The sequence below is a fragment of the Corvus kubaryi genome, unplaced genomic scaffold, assembly GCF_017639235.1.
Source record: "Corvus kubaryi isolate FWS band 111438036 unplaced genomic scaffold, C.kubaryi_AGA036_p1.0 37341, whole genome shotgun sequence".
NCBI lineage: Eukaryota > Metazoa > Chordata > Aves > Passeriformes > Corvidae > Corvus > Corvus kubaryi.
In genome coordinates, this window is record NW_024581112.1 from 11111929 (window position 1) to 11131258 (window position 19330).

Consider the following 19330-nt stretch of genomic DNA (forward strand, 5'->3'; position numbering starts at 1 on the left):
GGCGGATGGCGGCTGGGCCGGCCCGGCCCGAGCGCGGGGCTTGTCCCAAACCGGGCACACCGGGAAGCGACGGGGGAGATGCCCCAGGCCTGTTACCTGGCCGAGGGTCCCGCGGTGCAGGGCCCGGATCAGGCCACTCGGTGTCGCCATGGCAAAGGCGGGAAGGAAGAAGCGGGGGGGAGGGAACCCGGGCAGGAGCCGGGCAGGGTCCACGCATGTCCCGCAGCCCGGAGGGCGCAGGCGCGGTGCCGGCGCTGGGAGGGTGCGGGTACCGGGAAGGGGCGGTGCTGGCGGCGGCACGGGCCTTTCTGGGGATGGAGGGAATCGCTTCCTCTTTTTCATGGCTCCTGCCTCACCTACGAGGTTCTCAGCAGCGCGTCCCCTCGGAGGCTTCCTCAATCCCCGCATCCTTCCGGCCGCCTGGCCGTGCCCACGGCAGCTTTTCCACGGAGAGATCCGCAGCCTGGCTGCTGCTGGAAGATGCGCGCCTCTGCCCGTCCTGTCAGACTAACTAAAATCAGCCCCCACTGAGCGCCCCCAAAAGCTGCTCTCTGCTCTCAATCTGTTCCTGCTCTGCCCGAAAGCCGAGGCAGAAGCAGCTCTGGCTGTCCAGCACCTCAGACACAGCGTGTCCTCAAATCCGGTCTTTGTGCCCATGTCTCTTCCATTGCACCAGGTAACAGAACCAAAGCAAGAAACACCGAAGTTACTAATGAGGTCTTACGTGCTCCTGAAGAAGTTGTACATCAATCCTTCCTGTCAGCTCCTCTGCTAAAGGTGCCTGTTTCTCCCCAGTTTATTTCTACCCAGTTCAATCCCCAGGCTGGGAAGCCACAAAGTGCTTGTTACCAGTGTTCAGGTGATGTGAACCACAGCTCATCTGCAAACATCTGGGATAGTGACTGTGGGAATCTGCTGCTGCAGGCTCTGGGAAAACAAACCAGTCATCGGGAAAAAAGGTGCACTTGTAGGTCTGTTACCAGTGGCACTGCACATTGTACTGGTGATCATTTCCAGGATATTATTATGGAATGTTCCTAATTCTAAAATTTAAACCCACTGTAAATTTACATAACTGTTTATTTATTTTCACTTTGATGCATTGGTTAGTTACAATTTTTATATTTTAAAACCATGTATGAAGAGTGCTTAGTACATAAAAGCATAATCTTCATTTACTTTCCGTGCACTGCTGTAATACAAATTGTAAGAAATGGACTTTGATTTTTTAAGAACTTTAACTTGAACCCAGAAACTGTACGTGTAATTTTTTTCATCACTTGCATCAGCACTATAAATATTTTTCATAATTTGAGCTGAAAACTTCTACGTGTGATGTTCCTCTTTATTCACTGTTTCAGCAAAAATGTGTCAGCCATTTTTGAGAACATAACTAGGCAAAAATGACATGAAGCTCGATGTAGGAAACATCAGGGAAGAAGCTGAAAAATTGAATATTTTTTGACATTTTCGTGTTCTAAGACCAAAAAAATAATTGGACAAGAGCTGCTCCTCTAATGTGAGACTGAAGATGTGATTGGAGTGGAGCATCAGTCAATACCTCCTGATGGTGGGCGGGATGGGCAGCTGCCCCACCCACTGTCTCCCAGCTAGAACTGTTCTCTTTTGGAGACTAAATGGAGCAGGTAGAGCTGTCTTAAACTAATGCCGTGAAGAGGGGGATGCTGGAGATAAATGGAATATAAGGTTATCTTCAAAAAGTTGTGAAGAAAATTGAAATTAATGTGATAAGAAAATGTTATGGCAATTTTTCAGTTGCAAATAACTTAAAACAAAAATCTTTTCCAGTATGTTTACCAGGGAGAAAGCTTTCAGCATCTAATAAATATAAATATTATAATGTGGTTATAAATCAGTAAGTCAAACATTGGTTTGAGGCAAAATGATGAAAAAAGCTATGTAGAATTCAGCAATAAAAAACTAAATAATGAAGATGTTAATACTCCTTAAAAAGCATTAGTGCTCATTTTCAAGGTTATTAGAATTTGAGTTAACAAATGGAACAGTTAAAGTTGATACTTTTGAGACTTTTGTAATACCTTTGACTTTGTGTCACAGAGTATTCTAATAAACATACATGAAATGACTAAGAGCTGATTAGATGACAGGTCTTCAAAAGTATTTGTTACAGTAGAGGTTTATGGTGATTTGTGCTTTTCCCTGCTCAATACTGCTGCTGATAATCTGGAAATAGATAGTGAATAATTTATGTTGAAATGTGCCATTGACACAAATATTGACAGACTTGTAAATAACACTAAGAACATCATGATCATATGGATAATAGGAATATATTGAAGCAAAGTGTGTTTTAAAATCAAATTGAAACTGAAGTAAAAAGTTGAATTAAAGCTGGATTCTTTTTCATTAACCAGAATCGAGCCTGTACTATATTAAGTCTTTATTTAACCCAAATTTAAGCTGAATAATAAAAAAAAAATCAATGCGATATGTACAAGAGCTCTTTAACACAAGAAGAGCCCACTGCTGTGACACAAATCTAGCAGGGGCAGAAGAATAAGCATGGGATATTCTTGGTGCAGGCAGAGAGGGAGAGTGATGTGAATGTGTAAGGCAGGTGAGATGAGGAAGAGGTTGCCTTGAGAATCCTAGAGAAGATGAGATGGCTTGCATCCTGAGAAACAGCCAAGTTAGGAGAGGAGAAGGATTCACTGCTAATATTTATTGTCCTCTGAAATCTCCTGCTGCTGCCAAAGCTCCTCTGACCTTTCTCATGTATTATTCCTAGGCACTTTCCCCCTACCCTTATTACTCAGTGGACATTATGAATCCATTAAAGACTGTTGAGATGTGAGGAATTTGCTACAGAGCCCAAACTAGGAAAATTTGGTGAACCAGAACTCAGTCAAAATATCACTAGTGCAATTTTCTGTTTTTTATGCCACCCAACTGACTGTTGATTTAGAAACAAGAGTTTTAGACCAAGTCTTTCAAATCAGCCTGTGTCCCATGGGACATGGTGTTCTGCAAAAGATCTAGAGTTTGTGTTGGACAAGCAAATCTGTTTGCTAATGCTGTCCAGTAGCTCAAATGGTCAATTTTTTAGTACTGGGGTACCAGTCGGAAAATACTAAATCCTCTTTGGGTTTCTATGCTTGAAGAGAGACACTGCAAAATCAGGGAAAAAACTACAGATAATAGCTGTAAAATTATTTAAGAAAAGACTAGGTGCATGCTCAGTTAATTAGTGAAGATGCAGGAAGTTCTAGAAGCAGAACAGAAGCAGTGATTCTTTTTTTCCAGTTAGGAAGACCTCTCTAGCTGGGCTACAGCCCACAAAACTTTTATTTTCACGAAGCCTTCAGGAGACAGTGCTTTACATAGGAGCACATAACATTCTACGATGTGAACAGAGTTCTGGGAGTCAGTTAGTGATGTGTAGAGAGTTTTTATGCACAGCTTCTTTGTCTTACCTAACACAGAAATTAGAAGTTGTTTGGGTTTTGGCAGCAGAGTGTAAAATGGAAGAATTGTTCAAAAAACCAAAATTTCAAAATAAATTTTGAAAACCTGGTTTGATTCCTTGCCACTGTGAAAAATCATGTGTACTAAAGTATTTTTTGTTCCTCACCTGAAAAATTACTAGAAATTCTGTGCACTCCTAGTTAAAAGCTATTTTTTTTGTTACTGTGCTTCCAGTATACTATATGCTAAAAACATGAAACAGCCAAAAATATTAGAACCTATGTCTGTTAATTTAACAGATAGATTAAAGATTTATGTGAGATTTATGTTTTATGCTTAATCTATTTGTGCTTTATCTCCCATCTTTAAGATAGAGTAACAGCTATTCAAGTCAGCATTGTCAAAATAATTTCACTAATATTCTTGAACCATTCACATCCTCTGATAAAAATAACAAAGAAAAATGTAAAAGGAAATTAGTAAGTTTCTACTCAATGAAGGGATTATGACAGGAAATCTTATGGTAAGAAAGATTTGGACACCATTTTGGGTAAAAAAAGTATTTAAAAAAATCAACAACACTCAATGAAGCAAGACCTTCTTTGCAGAAAAAATAGTATACTATGATATAGCTAGAGACAGTATCATCATATTTATACAGAAGAAGAAAGAGAAATTAATTAAATCACATCACAGGGTTGATGCTGTAATTTCTCAATTTCTGAGTGTCTGATTACGTATTTTCGTGTGGCTTGTGGGGGGGTAATTATAACTATAATTGTTTTTATTGTTTGCTGCAGCATTGCTCAGATGCTGTCTAAAATGAGATGCCTTTGTGCTGTGCATTGCTCGAGCACGTGCCAGATGACAGCCCCTGCTCCAAATAGCTCACAGGTAAAAAAAAGTGAACACAGATCAAAAAGTGCATGACACACAGAGTGGTAAATGAATTTGCAGAAGTCAACATGCAAATATTGTTGTTTTTCAAGTGAAAGTTGTCATTAGCAAGGTACTACTTGAATGAAAGAGCAAGGAAAGGGGATTTAGGCAAACTGGAGAAGGCAGAGAAGGGAGACCGGGGAGGTTGTGGTGTGAAGGACAGAGTAAGAGAAGAAGTTTGAACAGGCAACCAAACAGCACAGGAAAGAGCCCAGTCAACCCCTTCACACTGACATACATAAAGAACTTCCCTTGAGATATGTAGGTTGGCATAGTTTTAAAAAGCACATCTTCAAAATTCTTGAGAGCCTAGAGGTCAGCAGCAAGACTGGCTGAAGAGGGTGAATCAATTACTCTTACCTGTTTCATTTTGTATTTGAAACATGCTAAGGAAGAATCTTCTGGCCATTTTTATACATCTGTCTGTTCAGTGAAGCTTTAGCAGGGTAGTCACTGGGAAGTGTTGAAGGTATGGCAGAGAGCGTGAAGAGGAGTTGTACTGTCTCTTGTATGCTGAAACTCTTGGTAGTATCAAAGCATTGCAGGGAGCCATATCCTCTGAATTTAATGGAAAAACATTGTATTGGTAGCCACTGAGAAATAAAAACACCTAGAATCTTCTGAAATCTGTAACCCTTTTCTCCCTATAATATTTTGGGAAAAAGAAATCTTTCCTACGTGTTCTTTTGTATTATCATCAGTTATGGTGACAGTGTTCTTTACATTCATTTTGAATCTGTGTTTCCTGTCATGAGCAGATTAAAAACAGAAGAGAGTGGAGTGAAAGTTTTCTATTGCAAACATCTGTGTCTGAAAAAGGATTGTATTTCCATGTCCTGGAACATCAAGGGGAAAAGCTTGCCCTCCCCAGACACACACCTTTGGTTTGCAGCAATAAGGAGTTTATAGACAAGGTTGCTTTACTATGGTAAATAGAAAACCCAATTCTGCTATTATTTCTGGTGAGTAATACAGCCTGGATGTCTGAGGAGACCTTCGATCATTGTTCCCAGCAGAGAGCTCTCTTATTCTGTATCTTTAAAATGCTTAACAAATTTGTGGGTGTAACATAAGCAATGCTTTTAATAACTCCTGTCTTTTGTATCTGAAACTGCATTTTATATGCAAATATTGCGGTCCAGGTAAGTGTTCATAGGGACTGTCATTAGAAGTGGTGAATGGACATACTTACCCTGTATAACTCAAATGAAATCCACGGAAAAAACAAAAAACCTACAGTGTCAACAGACTTCACAAAGAAAAAAATTGATGCTCATGTATCATCCTTATCTGTCTTCTTTTAAATAACACAAGAGTGGAAAAGGAGAGAAAAGATGTAAGAAGCACTTAAGGGGCCAGATAAACAGTACTTTCTCATACTTTTTGGTATCCTTGCAGGAATTTAGCCCTGGAAAAGAGGAAATTTATTGGTTTAGCAGCTGCCCTGAGACCTTCCTATCTCCTACATAACTGCCCTCCTTTTTAAATTACAATATACTAATATGCATCAGTGCAAATATCACCCAAAAGATGTTGCACTAGATTCATGTACTCCCTCACCCCATTGAACCCAGAGATCTGTTGTTTGCAAAAGTGTAACAAATTTGGGAAACAGTTTGATAGAATCATCATCTGGGCTGGTTCTTTATTTGTAATTGTCGCAGGCACTGAGGAGGCTTTTGCTGGTGTGCAGCAGTGATTCTTCCTTTCCAAAGTGGAAGCACATCTCCAAGTACCAGTTTTACTTCAGGCAACATTATTAGTGAGGATGGTCTTCTGTCTCGTAATAATTTTCCTCATTTGCCAAATCTCCTTCGTGTATACACAACTGATGGTGCTATTTCTAAACTTGTGAACATATGAAAAACTCAAGAATACTAGAATGAAGAGAAAAAAAATGAAGAAAACATAAAGCTTTAAAGTTTCAAAACAAGCTTGGCAAAGTTAAGCAATTGCTTGTTAGAAAAATGTCGTAAGCAAACAGATTGGGAAAATGCAGGAATAGGTAGGAATTCACAGTCTGAACTTGTGCTTTATAACTCTGGTTGTTTAGTTTAATAAGGGAACTCACAGGTGGCTATTTACAGTGGCAATTAATATGACGTTTCTCTCACTTTCTCTAGAGGATATATTACAGTGTGAACATTGGTCTGTGACTTGCATGTCTGTCCAAGATACTCATAAGACAATCTAGAAAGAATAAAGACGTGAATCCTTCATCCTGTTTGTTGGAATAAGGATCCTTAAGATGTCAGAGTAGGGTACAGAGAGATCTGCTCGCCTAATTTGCATTTAAATTGGAGGTCAGTAGGCACCAGACACTTATGTAAAGACATTGGTGTAAACCCTATTATTTATTTTTATAAACTGTTCCAGTTTCTATGAAGTATACCCTATTTCTAATATAAATTAGTCTAGTTTTGCTTTCCAGTTTTAGATTGTGTAACTGCATTGCCTTTTGAGCTAAGACATGTTTTACTTTAAGAAATCTTCTCCCCTTATAATCAAAGAATGTTTTTATTTTTGTTTCTTAAAGAAACAGCATAGGCTTTTCTTTATTCCCCCCAAACTGTTGTAAAATAGGCTTTACACATTTTAAATTACAGTTGTGACTCCTTAATCTTTTCAGCTTTTCAGGCTCTTCTGGTCAGGGTTAAGCACCAAAATGTGCTGCAATACTATTGCTATTCTCATTATCATTCATCTGCTTCTACTCAGCCATTTGCTAAAAAAAAAAAAAAAAAAAAATTAGCAGCTTTACTGAGAAAGTTTGCAGATGATGCACAGATTGATAGAACAATAAATAGCATTTATGTATTTGAGAATAGGGTTAGCTTCTGCACCTAACTGAGCTCAGACTTTTTTATCTAATCGCTATCAATTTCAGTGTCAGTTTTTTCCACAGTCCCACAATTTTTAAGGGTGACAGGTTTTTAGTTTCCAGGTGTGTGACCTTCCCCATTTATGTGTGTTCAGACTCGTTTTTTGAATGAGTTCCCCTTCCTACCAAACAACCCAGCTGTGTATAACTAGCTCAATGCAGTTTATCATTCCACCAAACTGTGTATCATCTGCAAACTTTATTAGCAGCACTTTTCCTGTTTTCTTCCTTGTGGTTCATAAAAATGCTAATTGCTAAAATGAGATCAGGGGCTTAACACCTGTTGAACTGGTAATGATTTAACATCCAGCTAATGTACAGTTCAGTATACACTTTACTGATTATTTTTATGTTAATCTAAAAAATAAGAGTACCATGAAGTACCAAAATAAACTCTGTTCAAAAAATGTAGTTATGTCACAGCCAAGTGTATTTCTAGAAAGAATGAAGTACATAAAATGCAGAGTTGTTATAATTATCTCTAAGAAGATCACTCGCATGTGATTAGTTAATAACATTCCTAGACAAAGTTTTTCAAAGTTGTTTTGTTTTTTATTTTACCTTTTATATGCACTTTCATGGCTACACTCTGACTATTGTGTTCCCATCTGGGGAACGCAAACCACCTATGGTTTATGGGACACTTGAACTGAGTTTGCAGCTGCTTTTTTTCATCAGAGCAATGAAGAGCTGCTGAAACAGATTCTAGCACCCTTTGCTCTCTGCACTCCAAATTCCTCCTGATTTGTCACTCCCCCACCATAATTATTCTTCATACCCCCTTGTTTGCATTCCCTTATCTTGGCTTTATCCTGTGAATATGAGGAATTCCCCAGGCTCACACAATTCTTCTCCCCTTGTATGCCAAATTGGTACTTAATTCTGGTGGAGTAACCAGCTGCCAAGAGCACCAGGTTTGTTGGGGGTGACAGCAAAACCTCCCTGCTCTGCCACCTTCTTATCTTGTGCCCCGGACTTAGAGGGTGCACGTGTCCCTTTCCTCTTCATCACTCTTCCAGGGAGAGGGCTCCTGGTTTCCCCTTTGGTGCAGGAGTCAAGCATGCTGCCTCCCACCTTCCTCTCAGCTTGCCTGTAAAGAGAGTCTGGCACAATAGGTGCTTTCCTCCCAGAGGCTTTATATGAATGGCCATACTTGCTGTTGGTTTTTGTAACTAAAAGTTGTTTTGTTGTTGTTGTTGTTGTTGTTGTTGTTTTTCCCCCCATGCAGAGTTGTTCCCTTTTGGACTGGCCACCATCATCCATTGTTCTCTATGAAACAGAAACTGCCATTGCCCTCAGGGGAGATAGTGGCTGCCTATACTGTGAGGCATCATAAAACACAGACCCCGTTGGGAACAATGGGGAAAAGCCTTCTCAACATGGCCACCAGCTGAGGCCCACGCTGAGCACTGGGGAGCAGCCATGCTGGGGGGAGGCAGTGGTTCACCAAGGAGCCTCTTGGCCCTGCCTGAGGGAAAACGAGATTGCATGCAACAGGAAAAAATACCCAAACCAAACCAGCTTAATTAAAAGAAGCAAGTGAAATAAAGTCTTTGTGCAAGGTTACAAAGAGTTCTACTTCTGTGTGAGTTAGCAGAGATCTTAGCCAGTTTTGTAGGGGAGGTTGAAGTTCTTTTTGGCACTCTCTCTTTTGGTTGCCTTGACTCCCCCTCAAAAACTAAGTGAACAAAATCCTTATTTGACAGTTTTAATAGGAAACAATTTTTGCCACAGAATGATAAGCTTTTTGTCTATGAAAATATGGTATTTTTTCCACCCTCCTTCACTTTTTACTCAGCACCTTTCTTCCTCATAAACTCTGGGCTGTGCGGAGTATGCGTTGCTTTTTAACAAGATCGGAGATAAAGAAAGGCTAATAATGGGTGGTTCATTTTTAATCTCTATGTAAATCAATATATTCAAATATGTCTTTCAAGTTGCTGCAAAATTTATAATCAAACCGTATGCATTGTACTTCTAAGGAGAGTACACTGTATTTTTTCATGGAGAGTACAGAATCATCAACAAAGCATGCCTGAGTTTGAAAATTCTACCTAACTCTAGAGTATTTTATTGCCTCTGAAACATGCATCTAGTGAGAGAAAATATTTTAAAAGATAACAAAATTTGAGGGCAAACAGCATCCACAATTTTGCACAAGCCATACTGTAGGAATGTTGTGATTATGTTTGAAAACAAGCATTGTGAGTCGGGGAAATAAGTTGGCAAGACCTCTCTTCACAGGAATTGAAACTGTTCAGGTAATTAAAATTGCAGTTAGCATACTCACCCAAGTCAAACTGCAATCTGTTAAAATCCCTTATACTTAAGCCTCCAGATCTCCATACTTGTACATTTACAGTTCCATAGGATGAACAGTCATTTGCTGGCATTATTCTTCATAGCAGAAAATTTCCTCTTGAGCAGAAGTCTTAATCCTGCCACAGAGTGACACTTTATGATTATGCCCCTGGCCATGTCTGTGTCCTTGTAATTCAACTAATAAAATTGATCTGTAAACATTTAGTATGTGCTCTCTGCTCTTCAGAGTAGGGACAGTAATTCCTTTGAAAGTAGTGATTGATCTAGAATGAAGAAGCCTCATTCTTGCCAGAGACAGTAAATTACTGATATTGTACATTTTCTAATATGACTTTGGGAGCTGGGAAGCAGATTTTCAGGTTTGAATCACCATAAATCCCACTCAGGGTGCTAGGTGTGCTGGTCGCCTTCCACACTGGCTAAGAGAGTGTTTAGGAATAGCTTAAACAATGAGTCCACTGCCCCAAAATAAGCATTGAATGCAGGGTCAGAGGATCGATTAAAGTGATTGAAACAATGGAAAGCAGGAGGAAGCAGGAAGGGAGCAAACCCAAAAATCGTGGTACAAGAAATAAAGTGAATACACAATGGTCTTGAAAAAAAGCCAAGGAAAGGAGATTTCTGAGCAGAGCCCTGACTGCAAGCAGATCTGGGATCATGAGCAAAGCAACAGATTCTTGTTCAATCTTACTGTTATTTCAAGAAGTGAGACTTTTTCTGTAGTAAAACAAGATTACTTCAAAGAAATACCTGGTTCTTGTAACCAATTTCTCATTCTAATGGAAACAGCCTGCGATATCATACATACAGGCTAACTGCTCAGGCCATGGTGGAGTTAGAGACTAAAACCAGAGAGGGCACACAATGAGGAAAAACAGGGAAAGAGACAGGGAGATTTTAGAAAAAGACATGGCAAAGTGGGAGAAAAAAGAAAACTTGCAGGAAATTAACCTGAGGCACAGAGATATAAAAGAACATAGTCAGGATGTAATCTTCAGAGTGATAGTCAGTCAACCAAGAGATGCTAGTGTCTGAGGGAAAGAGTAAACCCTAAAGAGTACCCATGTTCAGATTTCTGATAAAAAAGAGCCTGTCCCTCCCGCCCCTTTGCCATTTCAGAAAAGCAGCCCTCTCTGACAGGCAGCCAGGCATCATGATGGAGGGCTAAAACACATGAAACTGCTGCCCATTTGGAACACACTCTGTCTCCTTTCACATCTGCAGAGCATTTAGCTGCTTGCATCTGGTTGTGTTTGCGCAAATATAATTCCATATTCACTAATAATTCCCGAGGCTAAAGGCCCCTCTCCTGTAACCTTGTTAATATTCTCACAAGGCCTGGTGTGAACGCCTCACAGCATTTGGATTAGAATTCAGTCTGGTGGGTTTCCCCCCTCCCCGTCTCTTACTCTTTCTCTCACTCGTACTTTTCTGGCCTCCAGTTTCCTGGCCACCCACATGACGAGACACTCTCTCTCCCGCTCTCTCCCCATTCTCAGTTTCAAGGAATTTCCTTTTGTCAAAGGCGAAGTGTGATTGACATATTTTCCCCCTCTTAAGTGCAGTCTTCTTAATACTTGATTTAACTATGTCCTTATGGAGCTCATATAATCATTACCTAGGTGAGAAAGAGACCCCCTGCTCCCTCACTACCATGCAATCTTGGCCTTCAAGCATGAGACAATTGGCTACTTAGCGCTTTTTACATGGGTTTTATTCACTTTTTAAAGACATTTTTATTGATTTTGTGGTGATGAGGTGTTCCAGATTGACAGCATTGAAAACTGAAGTAATTTGTTTGTCCACAAAACAGGTACCACCAAAGAAGCAGAACCGCCGGCTCCCCTACCAGTGTTCCTGGGGATCCCCTTTCAAAGCACCTCACCAAAGCCAGAAAAATTGCCTTCTCCTCTGGCCTTTGCAGAGAGAAAGCAATTCAATTTTCTAAGCAGTCATCACCACTGATGCTAAGACTGATAAAAAACTGAGCTGGAGCTCACCCTGACCACAGTGTCAAAGGAATGAGGGATGTAACCATTTTGCTGGTCCACTTCTGGTCTCTGCTTTCTTTAGCACGAGAAATGGTTTCCTGTTGTTCTCCAGACTTTTTTCCATGTGACATGCATAGCACAGGCTGTGAACAAATGTCCACCCCAAGTAGAGTCCAAGGTGCGTTATGGTGAGGACAAAGGGTTGAAGGAGAATGGCTGTGGGATTTGGGAACATAGGTGGGCTGCTGGCAGAAAAAGAGGAAGGCGAGTCCCCAGGCTGATAGCTTGGAGTCCTTAGTGATTCCCTAGTTAATCTGTGTTGGGTACCCTGCTGCATTGCTCTGTTTTCACCCATGTCTTGGATACAGGAAAGGTGAACTGTGCAGTATGATGTCTGTAGGTTGGCTGTGGTTATGAAGAGGTAGCTCAGACTAAGCAAAAAATTTTCAATACAGTGTAGGAAGGGTTACTAATGAGTTTTTGAATTAAGATTTGCAAGATCTTAGCACGTCTTTTAATCCATATGAGAGCCAACCAGAGTTTTGTAACAGTAATAGTCCAGAACACTGATTATTATAACCGACATATAGGGAAATATTTTTAATTATGTATGTTGAAAACTTAAGCCACATCATTGTAATACTTTGTTTTCAGTTGTATATGGACTTTGCTACATTTGAAATAACTACGGTGGAATTTCCCATGTCAGGGATTAATCTCTGTATCTTGCATCCTTCTTTTCCCCTTTCTGTGAAAAATGGAGAAATAATAAATTACTGAATTTTCAGGAAAAGTTTTGGGAAACTATTCTCACATATGCTAAAAAACCTGAAAGGGATACCAGTAACAATTAATAATCCCTACCTAGTCTGGATGAAAGAGTTGTCTTTTGATCAGCAGATGGTGTGGAGGGTTCCTCTGATGTCAGGAATGTATTCTTGCCCATTTCCATGAAAATTTTCCCACATTTAGTCAAGTTATGAGCTTCAGGAAGTCCCACTTCACACAAAGACATTAGAAATGCTTGTTCTCTGAAGGATTTCTGCCTGTTCTCAACCCCAGAGGTGGATGGGAACCTTCTCTCTCAGCGGAGCAGTGGGGTACATGATGTGCCCACACTGTCTCAAGGCAGGGGAGATGAACAGTGCTACTCCCTCCACTGTGGTTTCAGTGTTTGTCTGACAGACCATGGGAGAGGAGAAGGAACCTTTCTGGCAAGACTGCAAAAGGTAGGGACCTGGGAGTGAAGTACTGTGAGTGAAGACATTGGGACAAAAAGTTGCTGAGCTCAGTATCTTGTTCTGAGAAAAGGGTGGGGGGCTTACAGGTAGGACTGCAAACATGATGAGGGAGAAGCATGGACCTCAGATGATTCTCTCCAGAAACAGAACGGGAATTTCCACACAGTGGAAATTCATAAATTAAATACAAGAGGGAAAAAACTCCCCAAAACTAGAACTAGAAATGTAATGATTCAGGCTTCAGAGCAGTTTTTGGATGATATGCAGTGTAAGACATGAGACACCTATTGAACAATGAGTATAAAAGAAGACCTTGAATACACAGAATCTTCAACAGAAATCCAATGGAAAATTGTATGTAGTTATGTAATAGAACATGGTAAGGTAGCTCACTGGTAGAGCTGAAATAAAGTCAGGCTTATTACTGATGATCCTTGACATCTGAACGTTTGACTTTGCAACATTAGTAGTTTCTCATATATATTATGTAGTATGAATATTATTATTCATAGAGTACATAGACCTGGTATAGCCTGTAGGCCAGGAACTCAGTGCTGCAAAGTGAGTTAGGTTCTTTATCTCATTAATGGCTTAAGTTAATTAGCGACCGTTTACCTTAGCTCTGGCTCCAAGCCTTAAGGATTCAAAAGAACGCATCCTTTGCAAAGCCAGATTCTGTGTATTCTGCAATGAGACAGGACCAAATGGTAATGATATAAAAAAATCCTTTCATTCTTGTCTTCCTTTCTTCACACAAACATGTGCATCTGTGGCCCATATCTGCTGAAAATAGTCATCACCACAATATGGCAATGAATATTTTCTACCATTCTTTCAAGAAAGCTTTCATCTTTTCTTGGCCTCACAATGTCTCCAGGCAATCTATCTCCATTGTCAGGGCCTTGTTTTGTGAAGTATTGTTTCAAGAAGCATAGCCCAGGACTTTTTTTTTCCTGGTATGTGCCTGGGAAGGAGTTAATTTGTAGATGGCTTAAGCAGTGTATCAGATGAGCGTCCTCAGCCTTGCTGCTGCCATGTGCCAACTGCTTCCCTTGCCACAAAGACCTATAACCTGCTTTGCCCTGGCTTTGCATGCATTTGGTTTGCAAGCTGGCCAGAAACTCATGTTGGGTACCTGACTACAAATATTGGTCAAATACTGTGTTTTTGAGTTAGGGAAATGTGCCAGATTCCACTGCAGTGGAATAAATGAGTCAATGCTTCCAGAAGGTGATACGAAAACTGTTGTTTCCAGCCCCAAGGCAGCCCTGCCTTGCTGCAGTGGTTTGCCCCGGGTTCAGGTTAGTCAGAAGCTTTTTAAAAGAAAAGCTGAGATTTCTAGGGCATGGTTTACAGTCAGGGAGTCCATGGGCTGCAGAGCTTGGGAAGCAGGGGCTCTGACTGCGCAGCAGAGCAGGCTGTGCCTCCAGACCAGCTCACACCAGTCAGGATTGCTGTTCTGCCTTTTCCTCTGGGATGTTTCTGTTCAACACCTTATGCCACACATTGCTGTGCATGTCACCTGTGAGATGAGTTCTCCACCCTTGTGTCCTGTTGGGCCACTCCTCTGACGTTAGGCGAAGCATGGCTCACCTTCCTACCTGCTCAGCCTCAGGGCTGTGGTGTGATGTTTGGAGGGGTTCTCAGGCTTACAGGATTGCATTGTTAACAACAGTGCTCTAGGTGAAAAAAGAGAAACTTCTGCAAACTGTCAACCAGCCTTGGCTTTCAGAATGACCCAATAGCTCAGGAGACAAGTGATCTGAAACCTACTAGAATATTTATATACTCTGGTTTTGCTGAAGAATATCCCGTCTGTTCTCTGTCATCAAAAATTGACAGTAATAGTATCTCTTCTTTTTGATTCAAAGTAACATAATCCTGCATCTTCCTTGCCACATTGGAATATCTTTAAATCTTTTCTTTTCCAACTGTTTGAATTGCTGATGGAGTGTCTTGATGTGTCTGGTGTTTTGCAGGTATATGTACAATAGTATATGTTACAGCTGTATGTAAAATAGTCCTTTCCTTAATGTCCTTACAGTGTCAAAGAAAGGGTACAGAAATTCTGGAATTGGAAATTGGGAATGGGATGAGGCTTCTCCATCACAGTCCTGGAGAATAGACCTGGAGGGACCAATCAGCACCAGCTTGGAGTATGGGGAACACAATGCAGAAAGTCTTTGAATCACTCTATTGTCATCAGGTAACTGTGAAGCCCACAGGTGAAGTATGCCTCACCTCCTTTAATCTCCAAGTATGAAATATCAGGCTGCTGCTTCTGCTTGAAAATTGAAAAACAAAGACATTTCTGTCCCCTTATTCCCCCTCAAACAAAGAGCAAACATGAGGGATGCTGGGCCTTTTGGTTTTGAATCAGTAATTTGACAACTACACTGTGAACATTGACTAATAGCAAGGACAATTAAGATGTGCAAGAAGAGAGCAAGAGAATCCCAAATCCAGGATTTGCCCTGGGAAGAGGGAAAACTGGGATATGGCAACTGGTATTTCTGTTAAGACATGAGTGATCAGGAGCTCCCTTCTGGATCTCATTTTGAGCAGCCTGCAGACATGCAAGGTGCTGCTGTGGGCTGAGGTGTGAGTCAGGGTGCCTCCTTTAGGCTTTCCAGAGGCAGCTCCTGCTCCCGTGGATGTTTTGGACAGTGAATGGCATTGTTCTGGGGGCTGCAGCTTGCACCGAGAGGATTTATACACAATGTCAAATCCCTCCTGTCTTGACCCCTCCTGACTCCTGGACATCTGTAAGGGAACACCCCTGAGAGGGTATCTGTAAAGAACTGTTTATTTTGCAGTGAAGGGTAATCTCATAATAACCAGGGAGTTCCTCCAAGTTCCTGGGAGTACCGAGTGAACCTTGCCCAGTGTTGCTGGCAGAAATGTTGCAAACACAAATACAATGGAGTCTCTGAAGAAGACAGAGGGGCTCAGCACCCACAGCCCATGTTTATTTTCTCCAGAGATGAAGGGAGGACTGCAGGTCAGCAGGAATTGTGCGTTTTGACTGGTATTTATTGACTCAGAAGTCCTTGCTGACAGACAGACAGACAGTCAGGCAGCAAAGGGTTCCATTACAGTGATGCCGTTTCTTTCCCTCTTCTCCCCTGAGGCTCTCACTGCTGGCACTCTTTACACATTGCTGTGGCTTCTCCAGCTGGTGCTGGGGCGAATGGCAGCTGCCTTTCACCTCACTGGTGCTGGAAGCCTGGCTGCCCCCAGGGAACATGACTGCTGGGCTCTCAGTGACACTCACAGCACATCTATCAGAGATGTGGCAACAACACAGAGCTGTTCAGCCGTCCCTCTGAGACCTGGGTGAAGGCTGGAGGTCTGGGTCAGATGCTGAAGGTGATCCCTGGGTGGCTACAGGGGGGCAGTGTACAGGGTCTGTCTGAAAGGGAAATATATCCTTGAGCTGTGTTCAGCCCCATTTCCATCTTCCATTCCCTGATGCAGTCACTGCTAATTAGGTCTCTGATTGCCCATCTCTAATACTGTGCTTTAGGAGAGATTTGAGTCCTTCCTGTAAGTGACAGTAAGGCAGATCTACTGACAGCTATATGCAGGGATGCTACGACACTGAGCAGCCTCTGCTCATGCCAAGGGCCATGGCTTTAATACTTTTGATTCCCAGTACAGGTCCTCTAGAGTGTCCCTTTGGATTTAAGACCATGCTGGAGACTTGTATCTATTGCAAGCAGTACAGTTACCTATGCTTTTAGCCATCAAGAGCAACTTTTTTTGATGAGTCCTCACTGGAAGTGTAAAATACTGTATTCTTCATCCTTTGTCAGAAACGAGAGGCAAAACGTGCACGTTTAAATAGCATGAATTGTTTCTCTTGTGCCCACACTCTCAGGTTTTTTTTAAGATGAGTAATCTCATTTTGAGTCCATTAAACCAAAGGATGCTGCAGGCTGCGGTACAGGCTATCACAGAATCATGGAATGGTTTGGGTTGGAAGGGACCTTTAAGATCACACCATTTCAAAACCCCTGCCATGGGCAAGGACACTTCCCACTAGACCAGGTTGCTCAGAGCCACATCCAACCTGGCCTTGAACACTTCCAGGGACGGGGCATCCACAGCTTCTCTGGGCAGCCCGTTGCAGTGTTTCATCAAACTCAAAGTACAGAATTTCCCTGCAGTATCTAATCTAAACCAACTGTCTTGCAGTTTGAAGCTGTTTCCTCTGTCCTGTCACTCCATGCCCGTGTAAAAAGTCCCTCTTCAGCTCTCTTGCAGCCCCTTGAAGTACTGGAAAGTGTGTAAGATCTCCCTGGAGACTTCTCTTCTCCAGGCTGAGCAACATCAACTCCGTCAGGAGTGTTTGCAGCAAAGCAGTGCCAGATAGATCTGATCACAGGTTCTTTATTCACTTCACAAACATCGTATCAGCAGCATGGACAAATGAATCACACTGACCTCTTGCCTAGTGAAATTTACATTAGGGATGCTACAAAGTGGCAATGAGGGTGCCCTTTCAGATTCAATCTCTATGAATATGCTGCCTCTGCAAATACGAATGCACGTGAATGAGAACCCACGCATCAGATAATTCAGTCCACTTCTTGATCGCCAATGTAAGATTATGTGCAACAGTACAAGTTTTGTTTCAACAGTTTTAAATCAGGAGGTATCTTCCGTGTTTGGATTCTGGCTGCTTTTCCTGTAATTTGATTCATGCAGTGAGGCATGGTTGCAACTCTTTCTGTTCTGTGACAGAATGCTTCTTACATCACCTAACATATATGGAATTCCTTTCAGGCTCTACCTCATTAAAACCCTATGCTTAGATCTCCTGCCTCCCTAATGTACAGGGGCAGATCTAGGCATATTTTCACTTTGAAAAGATTTCCTCTCCTTTTCATTAATGACAGCTGTACAGCTGTCTAAAGACTGTGGAGATTTCCCTCTACAATGCTGTATTTACTGTATTCGTAATCTGTTTTGGAGAGCCACATGCTTTTGTTCCCCCAGTAAAGCTCTTTTAAGTAGAACCTGTTTTCCCTAATGTGGCCTTCCATAATGTGGCCCTCCCAGTAAATAGGAATAAAGAGGGTGAGGGGTACAATATGTGTGTGGTGGATGGCAATGATGGGATGGTACTGCAAGGAAAATGCTTTCCTGGCTGTCTTAGCTGCTGAGGATGTCTCATGTCAAGGGGCTGAAAAAGTACATCTCTGTGTGAGGGTGCCTATGGAGCACCTTCAGGGTGCTTATAGGTGCACACCAACTTACAGTGCTGAGTGTAGAAAGACCAAACCAGCCCCTAAGCATTTTATCATCTAGTCATGGTGAGCTTTATGTCTAGCAGAGCAAAATATATTACAAGTACTCTGCAGAGTTGTCAGCACTCTAATGGCCTTCTGTGCCTGAAGAGGGAGTAGCTTGACCATAGAGTTTCACCTGTGGGCTAACTTACATAACTGGGATGTCCCAAGCTAATTCCTGCTTGAATAAGAGCACATTCATAGAAACAAAGCTTGATTTAAAAGCAAACGAGATGATTAGCAGTCTGTTACATGACTATCCCACTGCAACTTTATTTTCTCTATCTTTAATCCACTGCTTTTCTCAACTTTCCCCATGAGGTACGGTGTCTTTATGACAGTGGCTTTCAACTTGTGACCACAGAATTCTGGAAGTCAGGGAACTGCTTCTAAAGGGTGTGTGAAATAAAAGCAAGGTACGTGTGCTGTGCTGTAATCTATGTATGTGAAATATCTACAGTAGATGTCTGTGTGCCCACTGGGATGGTCAGGAAACCAAGATGAAAGGTTTTTTGCATGGGAAGAAGCAGGGTATTTAAATCCTAAGTTTATTGCAGTTTTGTAAACTTTAGATTCCTTTAGTTCTGCTTTGTTTCAAGAGAGGCATGCTGGCTGGTACTTTGTAGATTGATGACACCTCCCAGGAGTGTCCTGTACATGCAGAAAGAAAGGATATACAGTGCAAGGGGTGTTCACATGTGATTGGAATAGGTTCCATGTTATGGAAGTATACTCTACCTGGCTCAAAATTCTGCGTGAGGAAATCTTGGATGTGACATCCATGCACAGGGAAGATGCTGATGTCAAAGAGTGGAAATAATCTCTTTAATAAATGCAGGCACAGATGCAAACCTGTCCTAGACTTGGAGGTGAAAATATTTTGATCCTGTGCAAATGACTATAAATCAGTTACGTTTGATCTCTAGTTCAGATCCTATTTAATCCCTTTCAAGGACACTCCATTGTGTTCTACTACATTTCTTCTACCCTTGCTCAAAGTGCTACCATGGCCTGTTTGGCCACCGTGTTAATTTTTGAACCTGGTTTTGCTCAGCACCTCAGAGCCCCTTTTCTTCAGAGCCTGTGGTTGCATCTATTTGTGGCAGCTGTATTCTAGGAACAGATACTTTTGCTGTTTATGCTTTCCCTCCAAAGGAAGTGACAATCAGGCACAATGGATGCAACAAAAGCTTGCATCCATCATTACTTGTAGTT

General features: G+C 41.6%; 1 protein-coding gene across 1 annotated transcript in view; it reads right to left on the bottom strand.

Moving 5' to 3' along the window:
* The window catches only part of WARS2 (tryptophanyl tRNA synthetase 2, mitochondrial), a 45748-nt gene extending 45502 nt beyond the window's left edge, over positions 1–246 (bottom strand). The window contains exon 1 of the mRNA XM_042031194.1: positions 97–246. Within this exon, the coding sequence (XP_041887128.1) occupies positions 97–150 (54 nt within the window). The 5' untranslated portion in view covers positions 151–246. The remainder of the gene's footprint in view (positions 1–96) is intronic.
* Between the last annotated feature and the right edge of the window lie 19084 nt (positions 247–19330).